Source organism: Mirounga angustirostris, unplaced genomic scaffold (assembly GCF_029215605.1).
Source record: "Mirounga angustirostris isolate CCGP_5_RB_7025 unplaced genomic scaffold, mMirAng1.0.hap1 SCAF_14, whole genome shotgun sequence".
NCBI lineage: Eukaryota > Metazoa > Chordata > Mammalia > Carnivora > Phocidae > Mirounga > Mirounga angustirostris.
Window position 1 is genome coordinate 77,065,034 of NW_026991722.1, and position 25,494 is coordinate 77,090,527.

General features: G+C 56.7%; 2 protein-coding genes across 5 annotated transcripts; one reads left to right on the forward strand and one right to left on the reverse strand.

The window, feature by feature from the left end:
• Positions 1-78: 78 nt before the first annotated feature.
• Positions 79-19,773, reverse strand: DDX54 (DEAD-box helicase 54). Of its 2 annotated transcripts, none has more exons than XM_064578413.1 (20): positions 19,600-19,773; positions 17,079-17,208; positions 15,612-15,682; positions 14,634-14,822; positions 14,487-14,536; positions 13,395-13,436; positions 13,183-13,278; positions 12,356-12,477; positions 12,190-12,251; positions 11,982-12,113; positions 10,224-10,434; positions 7,647-7,781; positions 5,796-6,026; positions 5,637-5,710; positions 4,691-4,894; positions 3,462-3,604; positions 3,258-3,371; positions 2,523-2,627; positions 2,252-2,340; positions 79-684 (listed from the first exon to the last, which is right to left on the reverse strand). In XM_064578413.1, the coding sequence occupies exons 1-20, from the start codon at positions 19,771-19,773 to the stop codon at positions 452-454; spliced, it is 2,607 nt and encodes an 868-aa protein (XP_064434483.1). In that variant the 3' UTR covers positions 79-451. The 2 variants fall into 2 exon arrangements, with proteins under 2 accessions (XP_064434483.1, XP_045743551.1); XM_045887595.3 differs by having other exon boundaries at positions 2,228-2,340.
• RITA1 (RBPJ interacting and tubulin associated 1) lies at positions 19,679-25,150 on the forward strand. 3 transcript variants are annotated; one of them, XM_064578422.1, is made up of 4 exons: positions 19,679-19,817; positions 20,486-20,619; positions 20,994-21,359; positions 24,097-25,150. In XM_064578422.1, exons 3-4 carry the CDS (start codon positions 21,049-21,051, stop codon positions 24,602-24,604), a joined length of 819 nt encoding a protein of 272 aa, XP_064434492.1. In that variant the 5' UTR covers positions 19,679-19,817; positions 20,486-20,619; positions 20,994-21,048; the 3' UTR covers positions 24,605-25,150. The 3 variants fall into 3 exon arrangements, with proteins under 3 accessions (XP_064434492.1, XP_045743553.1, XP_054366484.1); XM_045887597.3 differs by lacking the exon at positions 19,679-19,817 and adding an exon at positions 19,829-20,301; XM_054510509.2 differs by lacking the exon at positions 19,679-19,817 and adding an exon at positions 19,829-20,301 and having other exon boundaries at positions 20,499-20,619.
• The last annotated feature ends 344 nt before the right edge of the window (positions 25,151-25,494 follow it).

Genomic DNA, 25,494 nt, shown 5'->3' on the forward strand with positions numbered 1-25,494 from the left:
CACACCAGCTGGGGCTTTAATACCTGGGCCCGCCCCTCCCGGCTCCTTGGGTAGACGGCGCTCCCCGTCCACTCAAAGTGCGCAATAAAGGTTTATTACATTAAAAACACATCACTGGGCCTTAGGCACTGAGGGCTCGGCCCCGAGTGGCCACCAGCTCTGAACTCAGGAACCGCCCAGAACACATGGAAGCAGTAGCAGCTGAGTGGCCACCCCGGGTTTTGGCCGTCCCGACCTTGCCGGCAACCCCCCCGCGCGCCCCTGAAGACCCTGTGTGAAAGGCCCACCTTGGGCAGAGGCGGCCGCTGCCCTGTGTGGCCAGGCAGCACCCCTCTTCTGCAGAGAGCTCCGCCAGCGCCGGCACAGGGCCAGGCACGCAGTGGCCCTCGGGGACATCTGCTGACGTCCACCCCTGCACCGCGTGAGGAGCCAGGGGGCTGGGTCACGTGCCTTACATCCTCTTCCTCATCTTGCCCTTCTTGGCGTGGGCGCCCCGGCCGAAGGCGCCCCGCTGCAGCTCCTGGGCTCGGCGCCGGTTGCGGGCGGAGAGCTGCTTCAGGCCCCCTCGCTGCAGGAAGCGCAACTTCTGCGCTCGGCGCCGTTGCTTCAGAATCTGCTGCTTGGTCTTGAGCTCTGAGCGCACGCGGCCTGCAGGGGCGCCTGGGGTGCGGGGCTGGGACGCACCTGCCAGGACAGGGATTCAGGGAGCTCAGCCTTCCAGTCCACTCCTAGGGCCTCCTCTTCCCAGAAGCCTCCAGGCCGCCCCCACCCACCACCACCCCGCTCCCGTTCTGGGTTCACTGCTGTGGCCCCAGGGTCTGGCTCATCGTAGGTACTCAATAAAGCTTCTGTAGTCTGCTGTCGTGGTCAACAGCATGGACCCTCAAGCCCACACTGCCGGGGTTCAAATCCCAGCCATGACCTCTCGGACTTTGAGCAAGTCACTTAACGTCTCTGTGCCTCCCTTCCCCACTCTGAATCAGAGATAACAGCACCCAACTCACGGGTCCCAATGAGGAGGAGGTGAGGAGGTGTGTACCGTGCTTAGAACAAGAGCCAGCCCAGAGTAAGGGCCTCCTAAGGGCACTATCACGGTTACAGGCCATCCGATGGAGATTTATTGAGCATGTGCTCTACACCGGGCACTGGTGACCCAGCCCTGACTGAGAAAGACTCCAATCCCTGTCTCCACGGACTGCACGCCCTAGGCTGTTAGCTTAACTTCCTTGGGCAGGAGAGAGGTCAGAGAAGGCCAGAGAGGGGAAGGGATGTGCCCAAGGTCACACAGCAAAGCGGCGGCAACAGACGTCAGTGGCCCCAGCCCAGCCTGCTCTCCCAGATCTCTGGGAGGGCACTTACCCCTACCTCCCTGGCTCCCCACTAAGTCCTGGGTCCCCCCTCCTCTACCACGTTCCCTCTCCCTGCCTGGCTCCTCCCCTCCCGCAAGAGTGACCTTTTCAGAGCTCCCATACAGATGATCATTAAGGCAGCCCCAGTTGTCTCCACGGGGGCCAGGGCGCCTGACAGGGACCCATCACCTCCAAGGAGGACAAAGCACAGAGGGAGAACGGCTGCTCCTTCCTGGAGCCCACAGGCCATCCTCTCTGGGGAGCTGAGTCGTGAGGGGTGCGAGGCCCAGGGGAGGCAGGGGCACATCCACAGAGGCACAGAGAGATGGAGACAGAGACAGAGACACCAAGAGGGAAAAGAGAGACACAGAGAGACTGGGGAGGAGAGAACAAAGACTGGGAGATGCATGTGTAGAGAGGGGAAGAGAAATGATGAGGGAGACAGATGAAGACAGAAAGGAGACAGAAAGGCCAAGACACGGGAAGAAAGGAGACAAAGAATGAAATGACGAGGGGGACAGATGGAAACAGAAAGTCTGAGAGATGGGAAGAAAAGGAGACAGAGACAGAATGAGGAGAAAGGCAGAGAGAGGAGCAGGGACAGGGATGCAGAGTCAGAGAGGGAAAGAGAGGAATGGGGACCCAGAGAGAGAGAGAGAGCCTAGGGAGTGACAGAGAGGATGCTTCCAAGAAAACCAGAGACAGAGACAGACAGGGAGAAACGGAAGCCAGAGAGCAGAGACGCTGAGGGGAGCGGACAGAGCCCGTTCAAATCCCACGGCAGCCTGGCACCGCTGAAGGGCTCAGCCCGACCAAAGAGAACCAAGTCCCTGGATGATCAAACGGACCACTTGCCAAACTGCTTTGAGGACCATTACCTTGGCCTCTGCCCCGCTTCCCACCTCTTCGCTCTGGGCCTCGCTGGTGGGATGTTCCTTCGTCTCCTGAGTCACGATCATCGATTTTCTGTTTCTGTTTCCACTTCTGGTAGCTGGGAAGCCGCGTTAAGGAGCGGATACAGGTACCACCTCTAGGGGGTGAGGCATCAGAAGGTGCTCGGCCGCGCCCCCACATCCAGAGTATGCAGGGACAGAGGCTGATGGGCCCCTCCGGACCCCACGCCCGCCTCTAGGGGATACTTGGCCCCGCCCCTGGCCCCGCCCCTCTGGATACAGGTCCCGTTTGTAGGAGCTGCTGATGTAGCGGCCACTCTCGGTCTTGATCTTTTTCTTGTCCTCCTGTCCCGACTGTCCCACAAACCGCTTCTTCTTCCGGTCCCTGCGGGAGACAGAGTTGGGAGAGCTGATGTGGAAGGAGGTGGCCTGGGGCGCCTGTTTCCTCCCCACCACAAGGGGCGCAGCCAGCCCATGTCTGGCATACAGCAAGTGCTCAATAAAGGCCCGTTCCCTGCCCGCCTCACCTCTTCCTGGCAGCCCAGGTCTCAAAAGGTGGTGTGGGGGTCATTGGGAATTGGGGGGCCTGGATCAGGGTTAGGGGCCCAACAGGGGTTCCCAAACCTACTCTGCCACCTCCTGGCTCTGTGACCCTGGGTTGAGTCACACCATTTCTCTGGAACCAGAGTCCAGATGGGAGAGATGGGGCATGAGCTCTGTCGAGAAAGACGAGCTAGCAGGAAGGACAGATGGATCAAGATCCCTGTTGTGTACGATCAAATCAAGGGGACAGGATGTGGTGGTGGGGTCACTGTCCTTGCTGTGTGTGATCGTGTAGGGCAACACAGGAGGGCTCACAATCCATGCTGCACACAGTCTAATGGGGGTACTGATATTTCCTGCTCTAGGGGAACAAACGGGAGTCAGGACAGACAGGGGCCACCTGTCTGCTGTGTGGGACCACAGGGCAGGCAGGGGTACATGGGGGTGCATGCTCACTCGCTCGCTCACTCACCACTTGAGCTGCTGCCGGCCCCTGGTCAGGTTCTGGGCTTCATCCCCCATCAGGTCCAGGACAGCGCCAGCCACCTGCTGCTCGAATGCCCCCCCGTCCCCACCGACGCTCAGGCTGCAGACGAAGGGCCGGGACATGCCACAGGGTCAGTGGGGGGCCCATCAGGCCACCCCTGCCCCACCCCAGGACCAGCCAGCCACTCACCCCCTCTCACTGTCGAAGTCCTTGGGCCGGTAGGGGATGTAGAATTCCTGGTCCCGATGCCGGGCCTCCTCCCTCCGCCTCTTGGCTCCCCGGTCAGGTCCCGGCTGTGGCCGCTTCTGGCCCATGACCTCCGTGAAGACATCCTGGCAGACAGAGGCCCGGCGTCACACCCCCCAGGGAAGCCACTGGCCTCTCCACTTGCCAGTCCAGCTAGAGTTAAGGGCCAGCGGCTTCCGGGACTTTAGAAGTCTGGTGCTTCCACCCGCACCCTCTGTTTCCTCATCTGCACTGCAGGACTACCTCGGCCCCAGCAGAGCAGGCCGGGTGCAGGAGGAGGGGGCTGGGGGCCACCCGGGGCGAGACCCACTTGCCAGCCCCAGGCTGGTGCCTCAGGCTGTGTGACCAAGGCAAGGCCCTGCCCCTCTCTGGGCCTGGCCTTGCTCTATACAGTATGGACTAGTCCAGGAGTTTCCACCTGTACTTTTGGCTACTGAGCCCTCGGTGCAAATAAAATACGAGAGAAATATCCTGGTAGATGCGCGGGCTCAGGGCCCTGCCCGCCAGGCGAACAGGGTGCCCGTGTCCCCCAGCCTACTTTCTGGCACGAAGGCCCCGTGTCTGAGGCCCACATGCCTGTGTCATGCCCTCTCTGCTGGCAAGAGTCCCTGCTCGGCCCCTGTCCACCTGCCCCGGACCTCAGGCTGAGACTGTCATGGTGAGGAGGACAACGACTCAGCCGCCACCAGGGACCCTCCAGCGCTGCCCCAAATCTGCCCCGTGGGTCCCGGCCCTGTGCCGTAGTCGCTTGGCTGCAGCGCCCTAGCCCACAAGGTTCTGGAAATGAGCTTCCCTCAAATTCGCTTGGCGGCAGAAGCCGAGCTGAGCCGACGTGAGGCTGCCTAGGTTGGGCCTGTCCCCTCAGTGTGGGGACTGGCATGGCACACCTTGTGGGGGGACCCCCTGACGCATCTGAGGGCGGTGACACCCCAGACTCAATGGGGTGTCATATCATGCACAGTGTGCCCACCCTAAAGATTCTGGAGCCTGAAACACATCTGGCACCGGGCTTCTGGGCGAGGGACAGCGGAGCCGTACCATGAGCCCGACGGGAGATGGACACGGAGTCCCGGCATCCCCCCCAGTGACCACTCAAAGCCCTGAGGGTAGCCGCCCCCGCCCGGCTCTACCCCCAGGCCCAGCCTCTAGGGTGGCCAGAGCAGGGCCCGTACCTCCACACTCTCTCCCGCTGCCTCCTCCTCCTCAGGCTTCTCTTCCTGGGGTGCCGGGCAGCCTGGGGCGGGGCCAGCTGTGTCCTCCTGCCACCCCTGCCGCCCCTGCCGGAAGCTGGCGATGGCCTTGCGGTCCTTTTGCCGCTTGGCGCGCATCACCTGGCTGCTCAGGTCCCGGCTGGAGGCGTTGATCTCAAAGATGGTCTGTGGAGGGAACACAAGAGTCCTTCACCCACTGGCCTCCTCCTTGCCAGCGCTGCCCTCACCAGCCTGGTGGGCTCCCTATGGCATTCCTCCCCAAGTCCTTTCACCTCTGTGAGGTGGGTACTCTGGTTACCTGCATTTCACCTTAGAAAGGAGGCCCAGAGAGGGCAAGCAGCCAACCTGAGGTCACCCAGCTGAGACAAGTGAGAGTGGCATTTTGATCCTGGTTTACCTGGCTCTGAAACCAGTGTTCTCTACCATGACCGTCCCCAGCTCCTCTTCCCTGATACTGGCTGCCTGGCAGCCTCGCCCACTCCCGGGGAGGTCTTTTGGTGCTTCTGATCCCACCCCGTGCAATCCCACCCCCCAGAATCTGCATTTGGACAATGGGCCCAGGCCCCAGATGGGGTGCCCAGTGGGAGTCAAGAGGGGATGAAAGGCGCAGAAAGCCAGCTCCAGGCCGCTGACAGGCCTGGCACACGTCACTCCCCTCTGTGAGCCTCAGTCTACCCCTCTGGAAGCGGCAGGAAATGGCTACCACATGGGGTATCTGCTGCAGGCCAGCAGGGACGGTTCCAGAACAAGGGGCATCACTTGAGATGCTGATGAGGCAGAGCTGCAAGCTCAGAAGAAAAGCCCCGCTGGGGTCCTGCTTGGGGTCAGGAGCTCAGCCAGAGTCCCGGCTCCACGGCAGCCACCGTGACCCCTAGGCACCCGCGGGCTCTCCCACCCCCTTACTCACCGCCCGTGAGCGGTAGTTCTTGATGCGGTCTACCAGCTTCAGCCGCTGCAGCTCCTTCTCCTCGAAGCGCGAGCCTGGTGGGGGTGGGGAGGAGGCTTGAGGCCGGGGAGGCTCCGCAGGGGCCCACTGTCCCAACCCCCGCCCCCTGCAGGGACTCACTGAAGAGGGGGTGCAGGCCCAGCCCTGCGAGGTCCAGCTCCTTGGCCCTCTTGATGGACTCGGGCGAGGGCGCAGGCCGGGAGCGCACGTACTGCCGCTGAGCGTTGTCGGCCACCCGGCCCAGGCCCCGTAGCTCCAGCGACGCCACCAGGGTGCCCTGCAGGCCACCCTCCTCGTCGTCCACCACGCTCTGCGGCACCTGGCCCAGCACGCCGTCCACGCTGACCGCGCCTGCCAACACACGCGGAGCCCGTCGGAGGCCCGCAGCCGGCCCTCGCCTCCCAGGCCCCCGAACCACGAAATAATCCCGTTATGGAGCAGCTGCTCCGGCCAGCCACTTGACCGAGCTCGACTGGGCGCCCGCAATTACAACCCGAGAGCCACTGCCTGTTTTCCTGAAGAGCGTTTTCTATCCACGTTCCTGCTGTCTTTAGCTAACTTTGCACCGGAAGGGCGGGGTTGAGGAGCTGCCGTGGGGCCCATGACCTGCGGAGCCTAAGCCACTCGCTCGCTCGTGCTTTCTGCCGACTCTCCCACGAGACCACCGGGTGCCCACAACAACCGCACGTTACAGAAGAGGAGACTGAGGCGCAGCAGAGGTCCAGTCTTGCCCAGCAGTGCGCTTGCAGGGCAGTGACAGGATGCAGCCCCCGCACTGGGTCAAGAGCCCACCTCCTCTGCAGCAAGCCGGTCCTGGGCCATGCTGCCCACCTGGCTAGCGCTGGGGCAAATGCAGGATGGCCTCCCCCTAACAGGTAACTACTCCGTGGCTGGCTTCTGCTGGGACACTGCGGTGGGGGCTCCTTCCCTCTCTCTGCCCCCCCCCCCCCCCCCCCCCACTGCTTGGCCTCAACCCGGGAGGTCTGCCGAGGGCTCCAGAATCTGCATTTGGACAATGGGCCCGGCGGCTGGGCTGCAGGTGCTCCTGATGCTCTGAAGCACGGATGCAGCACACAGTGGGGTGCTCAGTGAACGCGTGCAGGGTTGCCCCGAGTGTGGGCTCCATTTACACCTGGCCTGCTGAATCTGCGCTCCCACCTCCCTGCTGAGTAATAAGCAACATGGGATGAGTGGCTTGGCCTCACCTGTGAAGCAACCCTCCCTATGTTCTCAGATGGACATGGGAGACAATGTGCACTAAGGGCTCGACACACAGAAGGACCACAGGAGAAGGCGACCATGATCGCCGCTGCCCACCCCGTGCAATCCCACCCCACAGAGAATAAGGGAAAGTTCTGGGAGCTCGGCCTGAATGAACCTCAGTCTCTCTCTGCTTGCCTCGGCTGCCCCGGAAACTTAGTCAAGGGCAGGGTCTCAAACAGATGCCCGCAGGGGCCAGACGAGAGGAGCAGGGGAGGCAGGGGCTGCCGTGAACCTGAGGGCCCATCTATCCCGGGCACATGGCCCACACTGCCTGTACAGCAACCTCAGGAAAAGGTAGACTAGGCAGTCAGACCCAGCCGTTTTCCAACAGACATGAGGAATCTGGATTTGTATGTGAAACTCTGAGTTTAAAATATAGGGCTCTTGGGGCGCCTGGGTGGCTCAGTTGGTTAAGCAACTGCCTTCGGCTCAGGTCATGATCCTGGAGTCCCAGGATCGAGTCCCGCATCGGGCTCCCTGCTCGGCAGGGAGTCTGCTTCTCCCTCTCCCACTCCCCCCTCTTGTGCTCTGTCTCTAAAATAAATAATTAAAATCTTTAAAAAAAAAAAAATATATAGGGCTCTTACCCTGGGGTCAAATCCAGCCCCGCCTCCTCCCAAAGCCAGGACAGCTTCTCCCCCACCTGCACCATGGGCTCCGCAGCGGACCCACAGGGACTCCTGCTCCAGGGCCCCGGCCTCCACTCACCTGAGGACCCCTCATAGGGGCGGGCAGGAGTGAGGGCGCGGCCGAGAAACAGGTGCAGGTCCAGCAGATAGGGGACCTCGTCTGGGGCCACCAAGGAGTAGGCTGTGCCACTTCGGCCAGCCCGGGCCACGCGGCCTGTGGGGAAAAAAGGTCAAGCTGTAGAAAAGACAAAGGACCCTACAGCCAGCATGAGTCCCGCTGGCCCGACTCTAAGGGTGTGGGCCAGGCCAAGGCCACACTCGCTGAGCTGCTGTCCCTGACTATGAGAAGAGAAGGGGCACCAACGGTCACCAGGGTTCCCGGCACAAGTGTGTGAGCCCACACAGTGCTCTGGGAAGTTAGCAGAAATAAAAATAAGGCTACCTGCGCTCATTATCAACATCCAAAGTCTTCAGCATCCCCATTTTGGGAGATTTTCCCCAAGGAAATAACCAAGGATCCAAAGATTCACATTCAAGGGTGCCTACAGCAGCTGTGCCCAAAACAAGCCCAAGTTGGAAACCACTTCAAGACTTGACAGAGGCCTGGCTAAATGACTTAGCTGATGACCACATGGTGGGAATTACACAGGTATGGAAAGGGGCCAGCAAACTGTGGCCAGTGACCAAAGCTGGCCCCCTACCTGTTCGTGTCAATAAAGTTTCATAGGTACACAGCCTATTTACATTCATTTACATATTTTCTAAGGCTGCTTTTGAGCTACAATGGCAGAGACCAGGGAGATTATATGCCCTCAAAGCCTAAAGCATTTACTATCTGGCCCTTTACAAACAGATTTGCCAACCCCTGTCACAGAGTGATGTTTAATGGTGAACGGAAAACACGACATAGGCTGACGCAAGAAAAAGGTGACAAGAAAGAATGTCCAGTGTGATTCTAATTCTGTGTTAAGGGAATCCAAGTGTAACGTTATCTTTGGCTTATTTCTGCATTTGCAACAACAAAGTGTCACCACATTTGCAAGATTCGTTTGGGGTGGTCTGACTCACACTGTGGGTCACAGAGCACATGAGAAACTCCCTTTGGGGGGGGTTCTGTGGACCCCTTGAGGAACCCGCAAGCCAGCTCTTCCCAGAGCCATATGGACATGGCAACTGGCAAACAACAGGGAGCCAAGGCCCCCAGACCCGCAGCCGGGGACCCGGATGGAGGCCTCCCACACGCACTGACTGAAGGTGGAAGCAATTCTCCCGGGGCCCAGCATGGGCAGCCAGAATTTACTTATTCAACAATGTTCAATCATATGGAACCTTCCCGCCAGATTCTTCTCTCACGGACACGCATTGAGCTTATTTGTATTTACAAATGAAGCACGTAGTTAGGAGTTAAAAAAAAGCAAAGAGAATAGAATGGTGGTTGCCTGGGCCTGGGGGAGGGAGGCCAGGGAATTAGGGTTAACGAGGACAGAGTTTCAGTTTGGAAAGATGAGAAGGTTCTGGAGGTGGACAGTGGTAATGGCTGCACAGCCATATGAATGTACTTACTGTCTCTGAACTTATACCTAAAAGCGATTAAAATGGAAATTGTACGTTATGTATACTTTTTACCACGATTTTTAAAAAGGCAGCAGTGACAAGAGCCACACTAAAATGACAGCCGTGCCACCAGGGAGGCAAGGAGGGATAGTGGTGAAGAGGGGGTTCCAACCCCAGCTGTCCCACTTTGCTACCTGTATGACCCCTGGCCAGTTATGAACCTCCCTGGCCTCAGTTTCTTCATCTATAAAATGGGGCTGATGGGGGCGCCTGGGTGGCTCAGTTGTTAAGCGTCTGCCTTCGACTCAGGTCATGATCCCAGGGTCCTGGGATCGAGCCCCGCATTGGGCTCCCTACTCCCTGGGAAGCCTGCTTCTCCCTCTCCCACTCCCCCTGCTTGTGTTCCCTCTCTCGCTGTGTCTCTCTCTGTCAAATAAATAAAATCTTTAAAAAAAAAAAAAAATGGGGCTGATGATGCTGGCACCAACTACATAGAATGGTTGTGAAGACGGAAAGAGCCAGTAAAATGCTCGCACCCAGGTCGGACAGGAGCGTTGGGTGGCGGGGGACACACCAGTTGCTGTCATTTCACCAATGACAGGCGCGTGGCTTACTGCCTTCTATGTGCTTTGCTTCATTTTCCAGTTTCCCTACTATGTGGGTGCCTTACTTTTATCCCTGAAAAATGACAGAGTCCTTGGCCTGGGACGGCAGAGAGGAAGGTGGGCCCCACGTGCTGACTCGACAAAGCCAGGCGCTCCTTCCTGTCTGCCCTGGATGAACAGGAGGCAGAGGGGTCCGTGTGTTAGTTCAATCTTGCAAAGGTTTAAAGGAGAGGAACTAAAAAGACAGAGTTTCAGGGAGAGGACCGTGAGGAGGAGGGGGATCGGGGACATGTCTTCGGGCCCCAGGACAGGAAAGGCAGAGAGAGCCCAGAAGAGCTCCAGAGCTGCTCAGAGCTGTGCGAGTCATGCCTGGGCCACATCCTCCAGAGATGCGACCTTATGGGGCCCTTCCCCAGGCCTCGATGTCTCCGCCTGAAGCACCGGACCCTGCACCCTCAGCTCCCACCCTGGGCCAGCTCCAGCCCCAGGCTCCTCACCCACGCGGTGCAGGAAGAGCTTGCCCTTGGCAGGGAAGCTGTAGTTGATGACGTTGTCAAGGAGCGGGATGTCCAGGCCGCGGGCTGCCAGGTCAGTCACGATGAGGGCGGAGCACTTGCCGTGGGTGAACTTGGCGAGGTTGATCTTGCGGGCCGTCTGGTCCAGGGCGCTATAGATGTGGGCGCAGCTCACCCCCTGCGTCGTCAACAGCTGCTCAGAGTGAAGACAAGAGGGAGGGAAAGGGGTAAGAGGGCTTGCAGGGGACAGGTGAGGAAGCCAGGACACGGACGGCGGGGGTGCCACGATGTGGTGGGAAGACTGAGGGTTCTGGAGTAGGGGGCACTTCCGGTCTGAGTCCTAGCTCTGAGGGGTAGCTGTGGTGTGATACTTCGTCAGTACGTGAGGTCTCTATCACCTCCCACCTCTCCGTGGGGCCGGAGGAGTATCAATGCAGAGGTCTCCCGCAGGGACCGACCTCATCCCGCCTCTGCTACTAACAAGCTGTGTGACCTTGAGCAAGTTATCTAACCTCTCGGTGCCTTCGCTTTTCTCGTCTGCAGAACGAGGGAGACTAAGAATTTCTTCTTTGTGGCTTTGTGACGAGGACTGAATGAGTTAATATGTATACAGGGCTGAGCACAGGGCCTAGGACATTAGAAGTACCGTGACAGTATTAACTGCTATTTTGGGCGCCTGGGTGGCTCAGATGGTTAAGCGTCTGCCTTGGGCTCAGGTCATGATCCCAGGGTCCTGGGATTGAGTTCCACTTCGGGTTCCCTGCTCAGCGGGGAGCCCGCTTCTCCCTCTGCTTCTCTCTCTCTCTCTCTGTCTTTCATGAATAAATAAATAAATAAAATCGTAAAAAAAAAAAATTACTATTTTGGTTTTATTCATCAGTGATCCCAGCAGCTGCACAAGGAAGCACCGTTAAGTGCACAACAACCACGTGAAACCCAGTGAACTGCGTCCTCAGATAACAAACCCCAGGTGTGGCCGCCCTGGGGTAGGTGGCAACAACTGGCAAAGGGCCCTGGCAGCCTCTGGGACACCCGGACTGCCCCATGCGGAGGATCCCAGGCATATGCGTATGGAAAAACTCCACCACACTGCTCCCAGAAGCTTAGGACACTCTACCCAGCTTCCAGCTTGCAGGGCACGCCTCCATTTTAAAACGTGAGATACACGGGACACTGAAAATCTACAGAAAATGGCAGGATTGGGGGCGGGGGAGGTACTTCTAAATAACCTGGATGTAGGGGAATATCAGAGGAATCAAGACTAGGTGTGAGTTGATAACTGAGTACTTGGGAGTTCGTGATGCTATCTGCTGACGTTAGTGTGTATTTGGAATTCTTTTTTTTTTTTAAAGATTTTATTAACTATTTGAGAGAGAGCGCGTGCACTTGAGAGAGAGCCAGAGAGAGAACATGAGCAGGGGGAGGGGCAGAGGAGAAGAAGCACGCTGAGCAGGGACCCTGCCTCGGGGCTCGATCCCAGGACCCTGGGATCAGGACCTGAGCCGAAGGCAGACACTTAGCTGACTGAGCCACCCAGGCGCCCCTGGAATTCTTTATGATAAAAAGTTAAAGAATAAAAGAGGACCAGCCCTGGCCAGGCCTGTGTCCAGCCCTGGTGCTGCCCTCTGGTGGCCGCACCTGGAGCCGCAGCTCCAAGCCTGCCGCAGAGGAGGTGGTGGTGCCCAGGAGGCTGGCCCAGCGGCGGCTTCCCCAAGCTGGCTCCCTCAGGGCGCCCCCTACCTCGCTGATGTACTCGGCGTGGTGCTTCGTGGCCACAAACACCACCGTCTGGTCCTGGGGCCGCACCACGGTGCGCAGCAGGTGAAGCAGCACGGCAGCCTTGGTGTCCTCGCGCACAAGGAAGAAGGAGGTCTGTGGGGAGAGGGGCCACGGTGGGCTCACAGGGCCGTGGCTGCAGGCTCGGGAAGGGGCACGGGTGGAGCCTCACCTTGAGGTGCTCGTTGAGCTTGGCGTCTACATCGAGCCGGATGAGCACGGGCTCCGTGAGGCCTGCGGTTGGCACAGGGAAGGTGTTGGCGGGGGGGGGGTGCGGAGGTGGGTAGCCACGGAAGGACGAGCCCCCCAGGCCCCTAGCTGCACCCCGGCTCACTCACCCGCGCGGGCGAACTCCACCAGCAGTTTGGGCAGCGTGGCAGAGAACAGGACGGTCTGGTGGCCCCCGGGGAGGCGGCCGATGATTTCCTGCAGCTGCTCGGCAAAGCCCATCTCAAAGAGCCTGGGGGACAGAGGGCGGGGGTCGGGAGAGGGGCTTCCACTCCAGCGAGTTCCAAACCCGTGGCCCTCGCCCCCTGCACACTCTCTGCCACGTGGACTGGTGTGTGTCCCATGTGATTCTTTAACCTCACTCTTTAGCTCACTTTTTCTCTGCGTGACCACCGCATGCCCAGCAGTGATGACCTAAAAACCTTGAGTCTGTTCTCAGTTACGCGGCTCCATGTCATGCTGAGGCCAATGCCAGGGGCCCTCCCGCTGCGCCAGGCACGGTGTGAGGGCTTTCTAAGCACTGACTCTCCCAGCACCTGCCAGCACGGGCTAGTGGGCGCCCTGTCCGTGGATGCGCCCACCAAGGGCCACGGACCCTCAGATGTGCCCAGGGTCACAGAGCTGCGTTGTGATCCCACCCCTGTCTGGCTCCAGTCTGGTGCTCCCAGCTTTGTGCTACTTTGTATTTCTTTGAAATCATGTGTTTGTTGTTTTACTGTTTCCTCCCACAGCCCTAGAAGGAAATACAATATACAAACACCAAATAAAAACTTGGTGCAGGCAGCTGTGAGCCCAGGTGCTGCCTCAGGTCTGTGGCCCACGCTGGGGGAAACAGTGCTTTGAGCTCGGCCATGCAGGTCTCTCCTGGCCAAGTCCTTCCTCCGGGTCTCGGGGCCAACCCTGGTGCAGGTGCAGAGGGGAGTGCATGTGGTCTTACCTGTCTGCCTCATCGAACACCACGTACTCCACACTCTGCAACTTCAGGTTCATCTCCACAGCCACGTGCACCAAGCGCCCGGGGGTAGCAATGATTCTGTAAGGGGTGTGCAGGCCAGGTCACTGGGGCCCCCGGCAGAGCCCTCCTCGCACTCCCCAGGAGCTGGCCGTCGGGGAGGAGACCCCAGACCGCCGTCCTCAGCCCAAACTCACATGTCGGGATTTTCATGCAGGGCAGCAAACTGGTCTTCCATCCTAGGGGGAAGAGGAGGTGTCAGCTTGACACACAGGCCACTTTAGTCACTCTCCCTCTCCAGAACCAGGTGGTCAGGTGAGGCCCACAACCCGCCCCCAGGCTCCAAAGTAGGGAAAGGCGATCGCCGAGGCTCTGGGCAAAGGCGCTGCCCTGACAAGACACGAGTTCAAACACACAGAAGGACTGATACCACGAAGACTTCCCCAAAGAGATGGGCTCAGCCCCGGAACTGCCCCCACTCCCTCTCTGGACTGCCACAACCCTGCCTCGGCTTCTAGCGCCACCTACCAACTAACCCCGGGACCGCCAGCTCCCCAAGATTCCAGGTGGCCTGGATCTCTCTGTCCTTGTTCTTAAACCCCCGGGCACATGGCCCTAACTCCGGTCCTCCTCTGAAACCCCCTTGGGATGCCCGCGAGAGCCAGGATTTTGAGTCTGGCCTAGCCCAGGGAGGCATTTCGGACAGGCATGGGCTCCAGAGACAACAAATTACAGGGCAGGCAAAGGAACACTTAAAAGCCAAACATTCTTCTCAGAATCCAAAGTGACCGGTCACAGCGACATTCCGAGAGAACAAGAAGGAACGGGCTGCCCTGGGAGGGAGAAGCCTGCGGGACGGCGCAGGAGACTGGGTTCCAATCTTAGCTTGACCACCAACTTGCCGCGTGGCTCTGGGCCCATCACGTGCTCCGTCTGCTCATCTGGGGAACAGGTATGGTGCCTGCCACCCCAAAAGACGGGACCAGCGCAGCAGGAAATCCTACATTTTTCACATCTGAGCTATCACAAACTTTACTCCTTGATTTCCGTGCGAGAGCCCACTGTTAGGGGTACGTGTTGAAACAGGTACAACCGCGCTGCCTGAGCGCTGACCTGTGCACCACCAGCCCCCCAGGAGCACCCGAACCCGTCGGCAGTCGTGTGGGAAAGTCCTGTGGCATTTTACTGCACGTTTCCCTTTCTCTTTGGGGTGCGCAGAGCAGCACCGCTGTACCTCAGCCGCCCAGGCTCAGTCAATCCCCCGTGGCACGGGGCAAGGGGGCTCTTACTTGTCCCCACCCAGGATCAGGGCGGTCCTGAGGCCTGTGAACTTGCCGAGCTGTGCGGGGGAGAGACAGAGAGAGAGACATGACTCAGCCCGCGCAGGCCTCCCTGACCGGCCCCGGCTCAGCCCAGCAGCCGCGGCCCCAGCACACCTCCCTGGTGAACTTCATGGTCTGCAGGGCCAGCTCACGGGTGGGCGAGAGGACGAGGGCGCGGGCCCCAGTCTGGGCGCTACGGGTCTTGAGCCGCTCGAACATGGGGATGAGGAAGCAGGCCGTCTTGCCGCTGCCGGTCCGGGCCATGGCCACCACGTCCTTGCCATCCAGGATCACCGGGATGGTCTGGAGGGAAGCGGGGGGGGGGGGGCAGGGTCAGCTCCGGCCCCCTGCACCACACGATCCAGAGCACTGAGCCCCCAGGGAGTGGGCAAACTCAGGGTCTCGGTAAGTGGTTAGGGGTCCGTTGCCCGGTCCTGCGCCCATTCCTGCCAAGCCTTATTTGTACCCTTCCAGGAACTAGCAGCTCACTACTCCCAACTCTTTCTTTTTTTTTTTTTTTAAGGATTTTTTATTTATTCATTTGTCAGAGAGAGAGAGAGAGAGAGAGAGCACAGCAGAGGGAGAAGCAGGCTCCCTGCTGAGCATGGAGCCCGATGCGGGACTCGATCCCAGGACCCTGGGATCATGACCTGAGCCAAAGGCAGATGCTTAACAGACTGAGCCACCCAGGTGTCCCCTCCCAACTCTTTCTACAGCTGGAACACACCCTTCTTTAGGTCAAGCCAGACTCTACCTCCCTGTCTTATCCTCCTCCTCCTCCCCAGAGGATCATTGTCCACCTCTTGGCTAACTATCTGAGGACAACACTCAGGACCCAGGGGTGATAATGGGGTACCTGTGAGCTGCCTGGGCAGGGGCTCAGCAGTGGGCAGCCTTGGGGAGGCTCAAATGGCAAAGAGGCCAACTTTCTCCACCTGGGAAATGGACCGGCTGTGTGGGGCTTCAGCCAGAGTCAGAGGGGAGATAGATGTGACAGCCCAGACAAGGGGGCGGGGATCGCGAGGCTGGACAGGAGGGCCAAGTCGGTCATCCCCTCCTCCCAAACCCCATTAACCTTCCCCCGTCTCATACCTTCCTCTGGATGGGTGTTGGCACCTTGTAGCCCTTCTTCATGATGCCCTTGAACACCGGGTAGCTCAAGCCTGGGAGAGACATAGGGATGGTCAGGGGGAGGGCAGCCCCCGCGGCACACCACGGAAAGCCAACCAGGACGGATGACCGTGTCATCAACGTCAATAGCAAGAAGAAAAGAAAGGCGACAGAACAAAACTTAGGAGACAAACCTACCCCCTGGGGGGGATACACCTCATGTGGATTCTGACTTGAACGCACTCGTGAGACAACTTGGGGTCTCAAAGTGGCGGGGTCTCAGCTCTGCTGAGGATCTGTGCCTGTTGCAGGCGTGGTAAGATCATGTGGGAAGTATTTAGGGATACAGAGAGGGGATGTCTGTGATTTGCATCAGAATCCTCCGGGATGCTGGGGACAAGCGGGGCGGGGGGTGGGGGTTGTGGAGGAAATGGGACGGTTGACAATGGCAATGGGTACAGGGAGACTTACTGTTTTCTATTTTTTTTAGATGTTTGAAATTCTTTATAGCTAAAAGAAAAGGGTGGGAAGTGGCCAGGGCCTGAGATGGGCGTGAGTATGGGTGCTGACCAGCTGAGGCATGTGGCCCTGTGTGGGGAAGGAGGTGGCCTTTGGAGACTGAACGTGACTTGGCGTTATGGAAATGGGAGGACAACGGGAGGCCTGGGGACAGGATGCACCGTGGTTGTAGCTGCTTTTTGGTCAACTCTTCATCTTTATGATCCGGAAAGGTGAAAAGTAGCCACGTGTAGATGTTTTTATTTGCTTTTTCTCTAATTATTGATAAAAGTTTAGCAGTTTTAATATATTAATTCGCCATCCAAATTCCTTTTGTGAGCCGACTTCTCATTTTCTTCACCCAGTTTTCTATCAGGGTATCTTTTTCTTACTGATTTGTAAAAGCTCTTTGTATACTACAGATGTTCACCCTATACTGGTCCCCAAAGTTGCAAGTACGTCCCTGATACAGCATTTACTTTAACTTAGTTTACAGTGTTTTTCTGTAAACATACATTTAACCGAAAAGAAGTTAAATTAGACAATGTTCAGATCATACTTAGAAAGGGCTTCTTTTTAAAATTATAAAAATATTCACCTTGATATTTAAATCTTTGCGCCAGATGCTACTGATTTGTAAAGAGCAAGAAAGAGAGTTCATTCAGCGTTCTTTCCCGCTAGCCAGGTGTCCTGATATCACCCACTACTTCACCTTTCCTCCCTCTCCTCTGAAATGCGTTTTGTCCTGCAGTAAGTCCCCGAGCGTCCTCTGTTCTGTCGTCAGTGCTGCCCTGAGTCTGCTTTATCTGCTCTCTCACTGGGTCAGTCCTCAGTCTACCTGATGCCTACCACAGAGCTGGGCCTCAAGCAGACATCAGTACCAGAGCACAGAGGGCATGATGAGCCCCTGCTGCGACTCCCCCAAAGTTCCCAGATGCCTGGCTCACCCACCCATGGACTGGAAGCCTCCGGACTTCTTCTTCTTCTTGTTCTGGGCGCGTACCATCTCCCGCGTGTCCGGCTCCACGTCTGAGGTGCACTCCGAGGTGGGGAAGGTGGGCAGGGGTCTGCCAGGTCCCAGCTGGGAGGGAGGAACAGAGAGGCAGCGTCACGCCAGGCACAATCAGACCACTGGGGGAAGGGAGAGGGACTATCTTGTCGTGGGCACCCCTCCATTCAAGCCGACGATGCCCCCACCAGATCACGTGACCTCTCTGCTAAAGGGCTCCCCATGACTGGGCCCGGGCAGGGCAGAGGCTCAGAGAGTGGGCCGTGCAGATAGACTGCCTACGTTTCAATCCCTTGCCAGTTGTGAGACCTCAGGCGAGAGACTTAATCTTCCCGAGTCTGTTTCCACATCTGGGAAACAGGGATGACAGACAAGAGCATGTGTCTCACAGTGCGTGTGAAGACTAAATGGATAAGTGTAAAGCCTAGATCAGCATCCAGCACATAAATGGTGGTATTATCATCACTGTCATCCTGGTCTATCATTCAGTACCCTCAAAATTAAAAACTCTAGAGGGCCAATCAAAGCATGTACTGTGTGTGTGGTACTAGACTTCTCCAAGCTGCCCTGTCCCCCTCTCCCGAGCCCCCTTCTGATCCATCACCCCTCCCAGCTCTGCTCTCTCTTGTGCAGCCTCCTTCCTGCCTAGCCAGGACCCACTTGTCCTAGCACAGCTATATCCAACCCAGATACCTCCTCTGGGGAGCCTTCTCAGACGACAGAGCTGTCCCCCTTCCTCTCAGAAATAACATTTATGGAGCACTAGTTCATCATTATGGTTAAAACTTCTGTGGCCCTCGCTCTAAGCCAGGTGATGCTCTGAGCATTCATATAAAATTACCCCGCTTTTAATCCTCATGGCTACTCTGTGAAGTAGGGACTATTAGTTTGTCCATTTTACAGAGAAGGAAACTGAGGCACAGAGTGATGAAGTAACCTGTCCACGCTCACACAGCCAGGAGGGATTTGAACCCTGGCTTCAGAATCTATGTTCTTTCATCTGTGACCCTCTGTGGCCCCCTACAACTGTCTGGCTCAGAGACGCAGTGTGTCTAGTGCGGTCTGTAAGCTAAGAGCGGATTTTATACATTTAAAAGACTGTAAAAACATCAAAGAAGACAATGACATTATACGGCCCCACAAAGCCTAAAATATTTACCACCTGTCCTTAACAGGAAAAGTTTGCCAACCTCTCTTCTAAGACACGTGAAAACCAAGTGCCTGGAATCCACTGGTGCCCCAGCAATATTTACTGAATGAGTAGAATGCGTGAACACTGTAATTTAATCCTTTCATGAGTCTCTGAGGCACATATAATCCTCTGTCTTGTACGCATGTGTAAACTTCTGCCTTCTACAGATGTGGCACAGAGAGGTTAAACAACTTCTCCAAAGTCCCACAGCCAGTACAGGGTTGGGCCACATTTGAACACAGGACTGCACCAGGGCAAAGCTCTTCGTCTGAACCATATCTGCGGGCTCTTCTTTGGCACCTACTACCTTGCCCTCCTGTGCTTTAGCAATTTCTCCACGTTTACAGAGCACCTACTGTATGCCAAGCACTGGCTCCCTTGGGGTGGGGAAACATAATCAGATCCAGTCTGGTCCCTGACCTGGAGGAACGTAGATCCCTCTCTTCATCTAAACACTCACTCTTTCATCTACCTACCCAAACCCCACTCTGTGCCAGGCACCATCTGGGCACAGGGCTGTGGGAAATAATGGGCTTTTAGCTCTTTTGCCCCCTTGGTGCTCACACCCGACCCTCCACCTTCTATATATAGTTGGCACTCAGTAGTGGAAACAGCACGGGCCCTGGAACCAGAGATTTGCATCCTGGCTCTTCCGCTCACAAGCTGTGAAGTCTTGGTCAAGTTCCTTAACCTCTCTAGGCCTCGGGGTCCTCCTCTGGAAAATGGAGATGGCAGCACTTAGCTCACAGAGCTGGTATGAGGATTATATGATAAGGTTTGTAAAGTTTTTAGCGTGGAGCCTGGCACATACTAAGCGGTCAGCAAACGCGAGTTTAATTTACTATTAGCTAACCAGGGTCTTGGGGGCGTCACTGTCTCAAGCCAGGGGGCCGGCCTCCGCTTAATTCAACCCGGCAAGAATCCCCCAAACTCTTGGAAGTCAGGGCTTCGGCTCCCGCACTTTTCATTGGACCAAAGGGAGCTAGGACCCGCCCCCTGGGCAGGAGGTAGCCAATGAGGGGCGACGACCAAAAGCCGGCCAGGAAGACCCGAAGGCCCCGGCCCCCGAATGCAGAGGCTCTAGCGTCGGCGGCCGGGGCGTGGCGGGCACGGAGACACGTGCTCAGGCTGGCGGTCCTGTCTCCGACCCCTGGCCAGCCGATCCCCACCCTCAGCCGTGCCCACTCCCCAGCTGGGGAAACCGAGGCTGCGGGGCGATGCGCGGAGCCGGGGCCCGGGCTCCAAAGTGTGCCTCGGCCCCGCGCTCCTACCTTCTGGGCCCGGGCGTCATCTTCCGCCTGGATCTCAAACTCGCCGTCCTCCGAGTCGCTGCCGCGGGCCTGGGAGGCCGCGCCTCGGCGCTTCCGCAGCCCCTTCTTTTTCCTCCACTGGGCCATGGCAGCGCGGGACCGAGGTCCGGCCGCCGGGCGCGTGCCGGCCGCCATGCGGGCCCCGGTGCAGGGAACCGCGGAGGGGGCGGGGCCTGCGGGTACGTACCAACGGCGCGGCTGGACGGGGGGAGCACTGCGCCTATGGGGCCCCGCCTGCGCTGCCTCCCCTTCTGTAGCCCCAGGAGGACTGGCGCGCACGCGCGGGCACACCGCTGACTGGCGGGAGAGGGTCATCTGCGAGGCTTCGGGGAAACTCCGGGGGCGTCCGGAACGGGGTGTCCTCCCCCGTGCCAATGGTTCCGGCCGCGCCGCCCCGCCCCTCGCTGGTTGCCGTGGGCTGCGCGCGCCGAGCACACGTCTCTAGGGCCTGGCTGCCGCGTGATTCCGTCCGCTCGGTTCCCGGGGCTGCGGCTGGGGCGGGGGGTGGGGGCTGGGGGCGGCCCGAGGTGCCTGGGCTCCCGGGCTTCCCGGGGTCCGGGCTGCAGATAAGCTGGGAACTCGGTGGCATCTTCAGAGGAGTCCAGACCTGGTGAGGAGGGGGCGCTGAGGTTGCAGCCGCCATGCTGGAGCTGAGATGCTCAGGTAGGAAAATAACTCAAGATTGCAGGGACCGCGGACATCAACCGGGGTATTGACTTGGGGAACGGGGAATATGGGGCAGTTGAAGGGATGGGTGTGACCCGCCAGTAGTAGAATGGTTAAGTGCATAAGCTCTGCACTCCTCTGTCAGGTTGAGATTTCTGTTCCACTGTTTCAACTTTATTAGGTGCGACTTACAGGTGTGACTTCGGCTTCTGAAGCCTCAGTTTTATCATCTGTGGGATGGACATAACCGAAGCTACTTCGAAGGACTGTTAAGAGGATTACACGAAACAATGCTTGTGAAGCTTTTTGCACAAGGTAGGCATGTGATAATGCTGGTTATTCACCCCATAAACATACACAGGTTATAAGGACCTGCCCTGTCTCCCGCATCCCACTATGCTAAGTTTTCTCGTTGGTGCCAAAATAGGCACAGGCCCCATCTCTTTTTCGTCCCCCGTTCAATATTGAGCACTGTATGCTAGGAGTGCACATTTATTCATTAAATATTTGCCAGTAGCGCCCCTCTCCCTATTGTTGTGACAGCCAAAAGACAGATGAACAAATTTCTGAAGTGTCCCCTGGATTTGGCAGCTCCACTTTTGTCCTTGGGTTGGGAACTTAGGAGACAGCCCATCTTCCTGTGCTGGCACCAACAATGACAGGGGTGCCACCCTGACCCCCTGTTACAGGGAGCCCTGGAGACAGGACCTGGCAGGCAAAGCATGCCTGCTATCACACGGAACCATGGGCAGCGTGAAGACCCCCGTGGAGCTGGCCATCAGTGGGATGCAGACCCTCCATCTTCAGCACCGTTGCCGGGGCGGCCACCGGGTCAAGGCCAGGGCATCCTACGTGGATGAGTCTTTGTTTGGCAGCCCTGCGGCTACCCGGCCCGCACCACCAGACTTTGACCCACCCTGGGTGGAGAAGGCCAACAGAACCAGTGGAGTGGGCACAGGGACATCACGGGCCTCAGGGGCCAACGGGAGCTGCGAGGCCACCTCTTCCAGGGGCAGCACCCCAGCCCTCAAACCAAGGAAGAAGAACAAATACAGGTAACAGGATGGGGAGATACACTCCTGTACTCATGAAGCCACCTGGATTCCAATTAGAACCCTGCTGTTGACATGCTGTGTGACTTTGGGCAAGTACCTTGACCTCTCTGAGCTACAGTTTCCTGTTGTGGAAAATGGGACCTAGTGGGTCTATTGAGAGGAAATGAAATGGGGTGTGTACAGGGCTTGGCATAATACCCTGACAGGAAGCTCTCAGTAAGTGAAAGTGACAGTGGTTGAACACCCATTTCCAAACGCCACAGACCAAGCAAGTGAGGCCCAGGGGGGTCAGGTGATTTACCCCAGATCACAGAGCAGTTTGCATAAGAATATTAATGTGGTTGAGCCATGAAATGACATAGATGTGGTGGGTCCCAGTTTTAGCAAGTCGTTTCAGAAGTGGTTTTTGCTGCCTTTTCACGAACAAACTAGAAAAACAGGAGTTGATGCTAATAGTTATTATTGTAAATTAATAAATGAGATTATTTGGATTATTTCAGGTTGATACCAGCATAGAGGGAGGTATCTAGTGGTGGGCCACAGGGCTCGATCTTGTTTATTGTTATCGGTGGTTTGGACAAAAACACAGAAGACTGGAATATTAGTCATTTACAGCTGTCATAATAAAATACCATAGACTGGGGAGCTTAAACAACAGAAATTAGTTTTCTCACAGTTCTGGAGGCTAAAAGTCCAAGTTCTGGGAGCTAGCAAGCTGAAGCCTCTCCTTGGCTTACAGACAGCCACCTCCTCGCCCTGTTCTCGCATGGCCTTTTCTCTGTGAGCATGTGCATTCCTGGTGTCTCCCCCCTTCTTATAAGGACACCAGTCCTGTTGCTTTAGAACCCACCTTTATGACCTCATTTAAGCCTAGTTATCTCTTTAAAATTCAGTGTGAATTTTGGGAGGACGTAGTTCAATCCGTAACAATTAGCCAATCGTATTTAGGGTCCATTCTGAGCCAGGAGGGGCATAGGTTGGTAGAGAGAAGTGAAAATGGGAATGGTGCCTATTTAAGGAGATAAAATTCAATGAGAGAAAAGCAAGGCTCCGTTGTTATTAGGCCAGCTTGAGCGCCGTGCATCTGATGTAGGGGCTGTAAGGTAGGGTCAGGTTGAAGTTAGCAGCACTGACACCTGCAACGTAGCTGAAAATGCTAACGTTAAGTAAGTGTGGGCTGCATTAACAGAGGTATGGTGTCCATGACGAGGGAGGTCAACTCCATGCTCTCCTGGAGGACAGAATTTTGTGCAGGATGCTGACAAGCAGAAGTTGTCAAGTGAGAATGTGCATAAGAGAGAGATGCTGTCGAGTGAAACCCTTGGCACCGGACGGCCATAGGCAGCGAGCAAATGTGGTTTGACGCATCAAAAGGTGACATTTCAAAGACTTGCAGTTTGAACACAGAAGCACTTTCAGTCCTGGCCAAAAGCCATGGAGCTGACACCTCATAGGTGTGCCCTGAATGTTTGTGAGATGAATAGAAAAAAAAAATTGCTGAGTGAATCTAATTAAAGGTGAGAAGCCTAGAAGTCACTTATATCTGAAATGCTGATCCCGGAGCTTGGGCCCTTGGATTTGAATCTTGTCTCTATACCCTCCTCGTTACGGGGGGCCTTCCCCTCCCCATGCCTCCTTGTCTTGTTTGTAAAATGGGATTATCATATCTCCCTCCTGTGGATGTTTGTGAGAGATAATGAGATGATGCACATGACGTGCTGAGTTCTGGGCCTGCACATGAAGAGCCCTCAGTAAATATTCAAAATTTAAAAAGCTTCTCTGGTGATGAGGCCAGGTCAGCGTTATAACACAAGTTCAAACTGAGCGCCCTCTCGAGGCCAGGCACTGCGCTGTGTCATTTCAAAAACAGTGGGACGGGCCACAGGATTGCAGAGGGTTTGTCTGACAAGGCCACTAGGGAGAAGGAGAATTGGGGGTAAAAAAAAAAAAAAAAAAAAAAGGTAAAGACCTGTAAAGATTAAGGTTATACTTATTGGGACTCCTACATGCAAGTGACGTGGAAGACTTACCCAAAGTGGCTTTAGCAGAAAAAGGATGTTTAGGGCTTGTTTATCAGGGGCTCAAGCTGTTGTTGGATCCTGTCTCCCTCTTAGCACAGCTTGCCCCGCCACGTCGCATCCGAGCCAGCCACCAGCTGCTTTGCCCTTCTATCCTGCTGGCTTCTCAAGGCCAGTTGGCAGACAACATCTTTCCTGGTAGTTTCTTTCTTTCTTTTTTTTTTTTAAAGATTTTATTTATTTATTTGACAGAGAGAGACACAGTGATAGAGGGAACACAAGCAGGGGGAGTGGGAGCGGGAGAAGCAGGCTTCCCGCAGAGCAGGGAGCCCGATGCAGGGCTCGATCCCAGGACCCTGGGATCATGACCTGAGCCGAAGGCAGATGCTTAACGACTGAGCCACCCAGGCGCCCTTTCGTGGTAGTTTCAACAAGGGTCCTAAGGCAGGCGCTCATTGGACAGGATGGGTCATACGGCCTTTCCCAAGCCAATCAGTGTGGCCAGGAAGATGGAATATGCAAATTGGCCAGGCCTGGGAAAGGGGGAGGTCAGGATGCAGGGGACTGGCTGCTTGGCAGGGGAAAAACAACGGAGATGGGGATGGTGGGACACCAGAGGGCTGTGGCCTTGCTGTGGGTGCCAGGCTGGGAGGCAGGGCTTAAGGTTTTTAGGGTTTGTTCATTCCCCCAGCTCACTGCATTTCTCTTCCCTTTCCTAGACTGATCAGCCACACTCCTTCTTACTGTGATGAGTCGCTATTTGGCTCCCGACCTGAGGGCACCAGCTGGGAGGGCCCGTGGATGGCAAAGGGGGATGCTGCCAAACTCCATGCCCTCTTCTGGACACCCCCAGCCACCCCTAGGGGCAGCCACTCGCCCCGCCCCAGGGAGACCCCGCTGCGAGCCATTCACCCAGCTGGTCCCTCGAAGACAGAGCCCGAGGTGGTGGCAGACTCCCGGCAGCTGTCCACAGATGGGTTAGACTCTCCACACCCTCGGAGGCGGGAACGTTCCCATTCCCTTACACGCCTGAATGTCCCCAGCACTGGTCGCCCACCTGTCAGTGCCCCCCACACCAATGGGCCTCGGGATCCCAGGCCTTCCCTGTCAGGGGTGACCTTCCAGAGCCCCCTAGTGACGCCCAGGGCTCGCTCGGTTCGTATTTCACTGCCAGCCACCCCCCAACAAAGTGGGGCCACCGAGAAACCAAAGCCCCCTTGGAAATGAGTTTCTTGGTCCTCTCGTCAGGTTTGCCCATGGGGTCACGGTGAGGGGCCCAGTTTCAGAGTCTCCCAGGTAACCATGAGGCATTGGAGAAGCGCTCAGGGGGGCAGATATAGCAAGATTGGGCGGTGCCCCCCTTTATGCTGACATCCACCAGTTTCTTCCTACCTTTTACTCCATGATGGGGATTTGACGGCTCCCCCTTGAGATGCCTGTTCCCAGTCTTGCTATAGCCACAGGCCAAGTGAGTGCCAACCCAGGGGTGCCCCTGGGAGGGGCCCACCACTCCCCCATCACTCCCACAGCATCGTCTTATTGCCAAGTGTGAATAAATGGCACAATCGCCAACCTGGAGGGTCCCTTCTTCCTTCAAGCCAGGCTTCCTGCTCAGGATGAGTTTCCAGCTGAGTCTGGAGTTTTCCCAGGCACAGTGAACGGACCATGGGGAACAGAGGATCTGGGTGATGTGTGGGTGGACATGTTTTTATTTTTAATAATCATGTATTTATTTTCACATATTAAAAATATATCAGTAGCTCATCAAAGCCATGACTGACTAATTTTATTTTCCTCAGGGCAAGGGCCAATATAGGCCTGAGTTGAATTAAATAACAAAGATAAATACAATGAGGAAGTGGCAGAAATCGTAACTGTGGTGAGTTGACAACTGAAGTTTGAGAACATGGGCCTCCTACATTTCCCACATTTTCCCAAAAAACAGAGTGACGAGGAGGACTCTGCCAAGTGGAGAAGTCCAAGAAGGCCAGAAAGTTACACATGGCATCTGGAGAGCACTCCGGACAGAGAGAGGCGTAAGCGGTCCGGGAGCGCCCTGCTCTCTGGCGCTCTGCACCACCTTGGGTCAGGTCACTTATTCTGCTCGGATGGAGTTA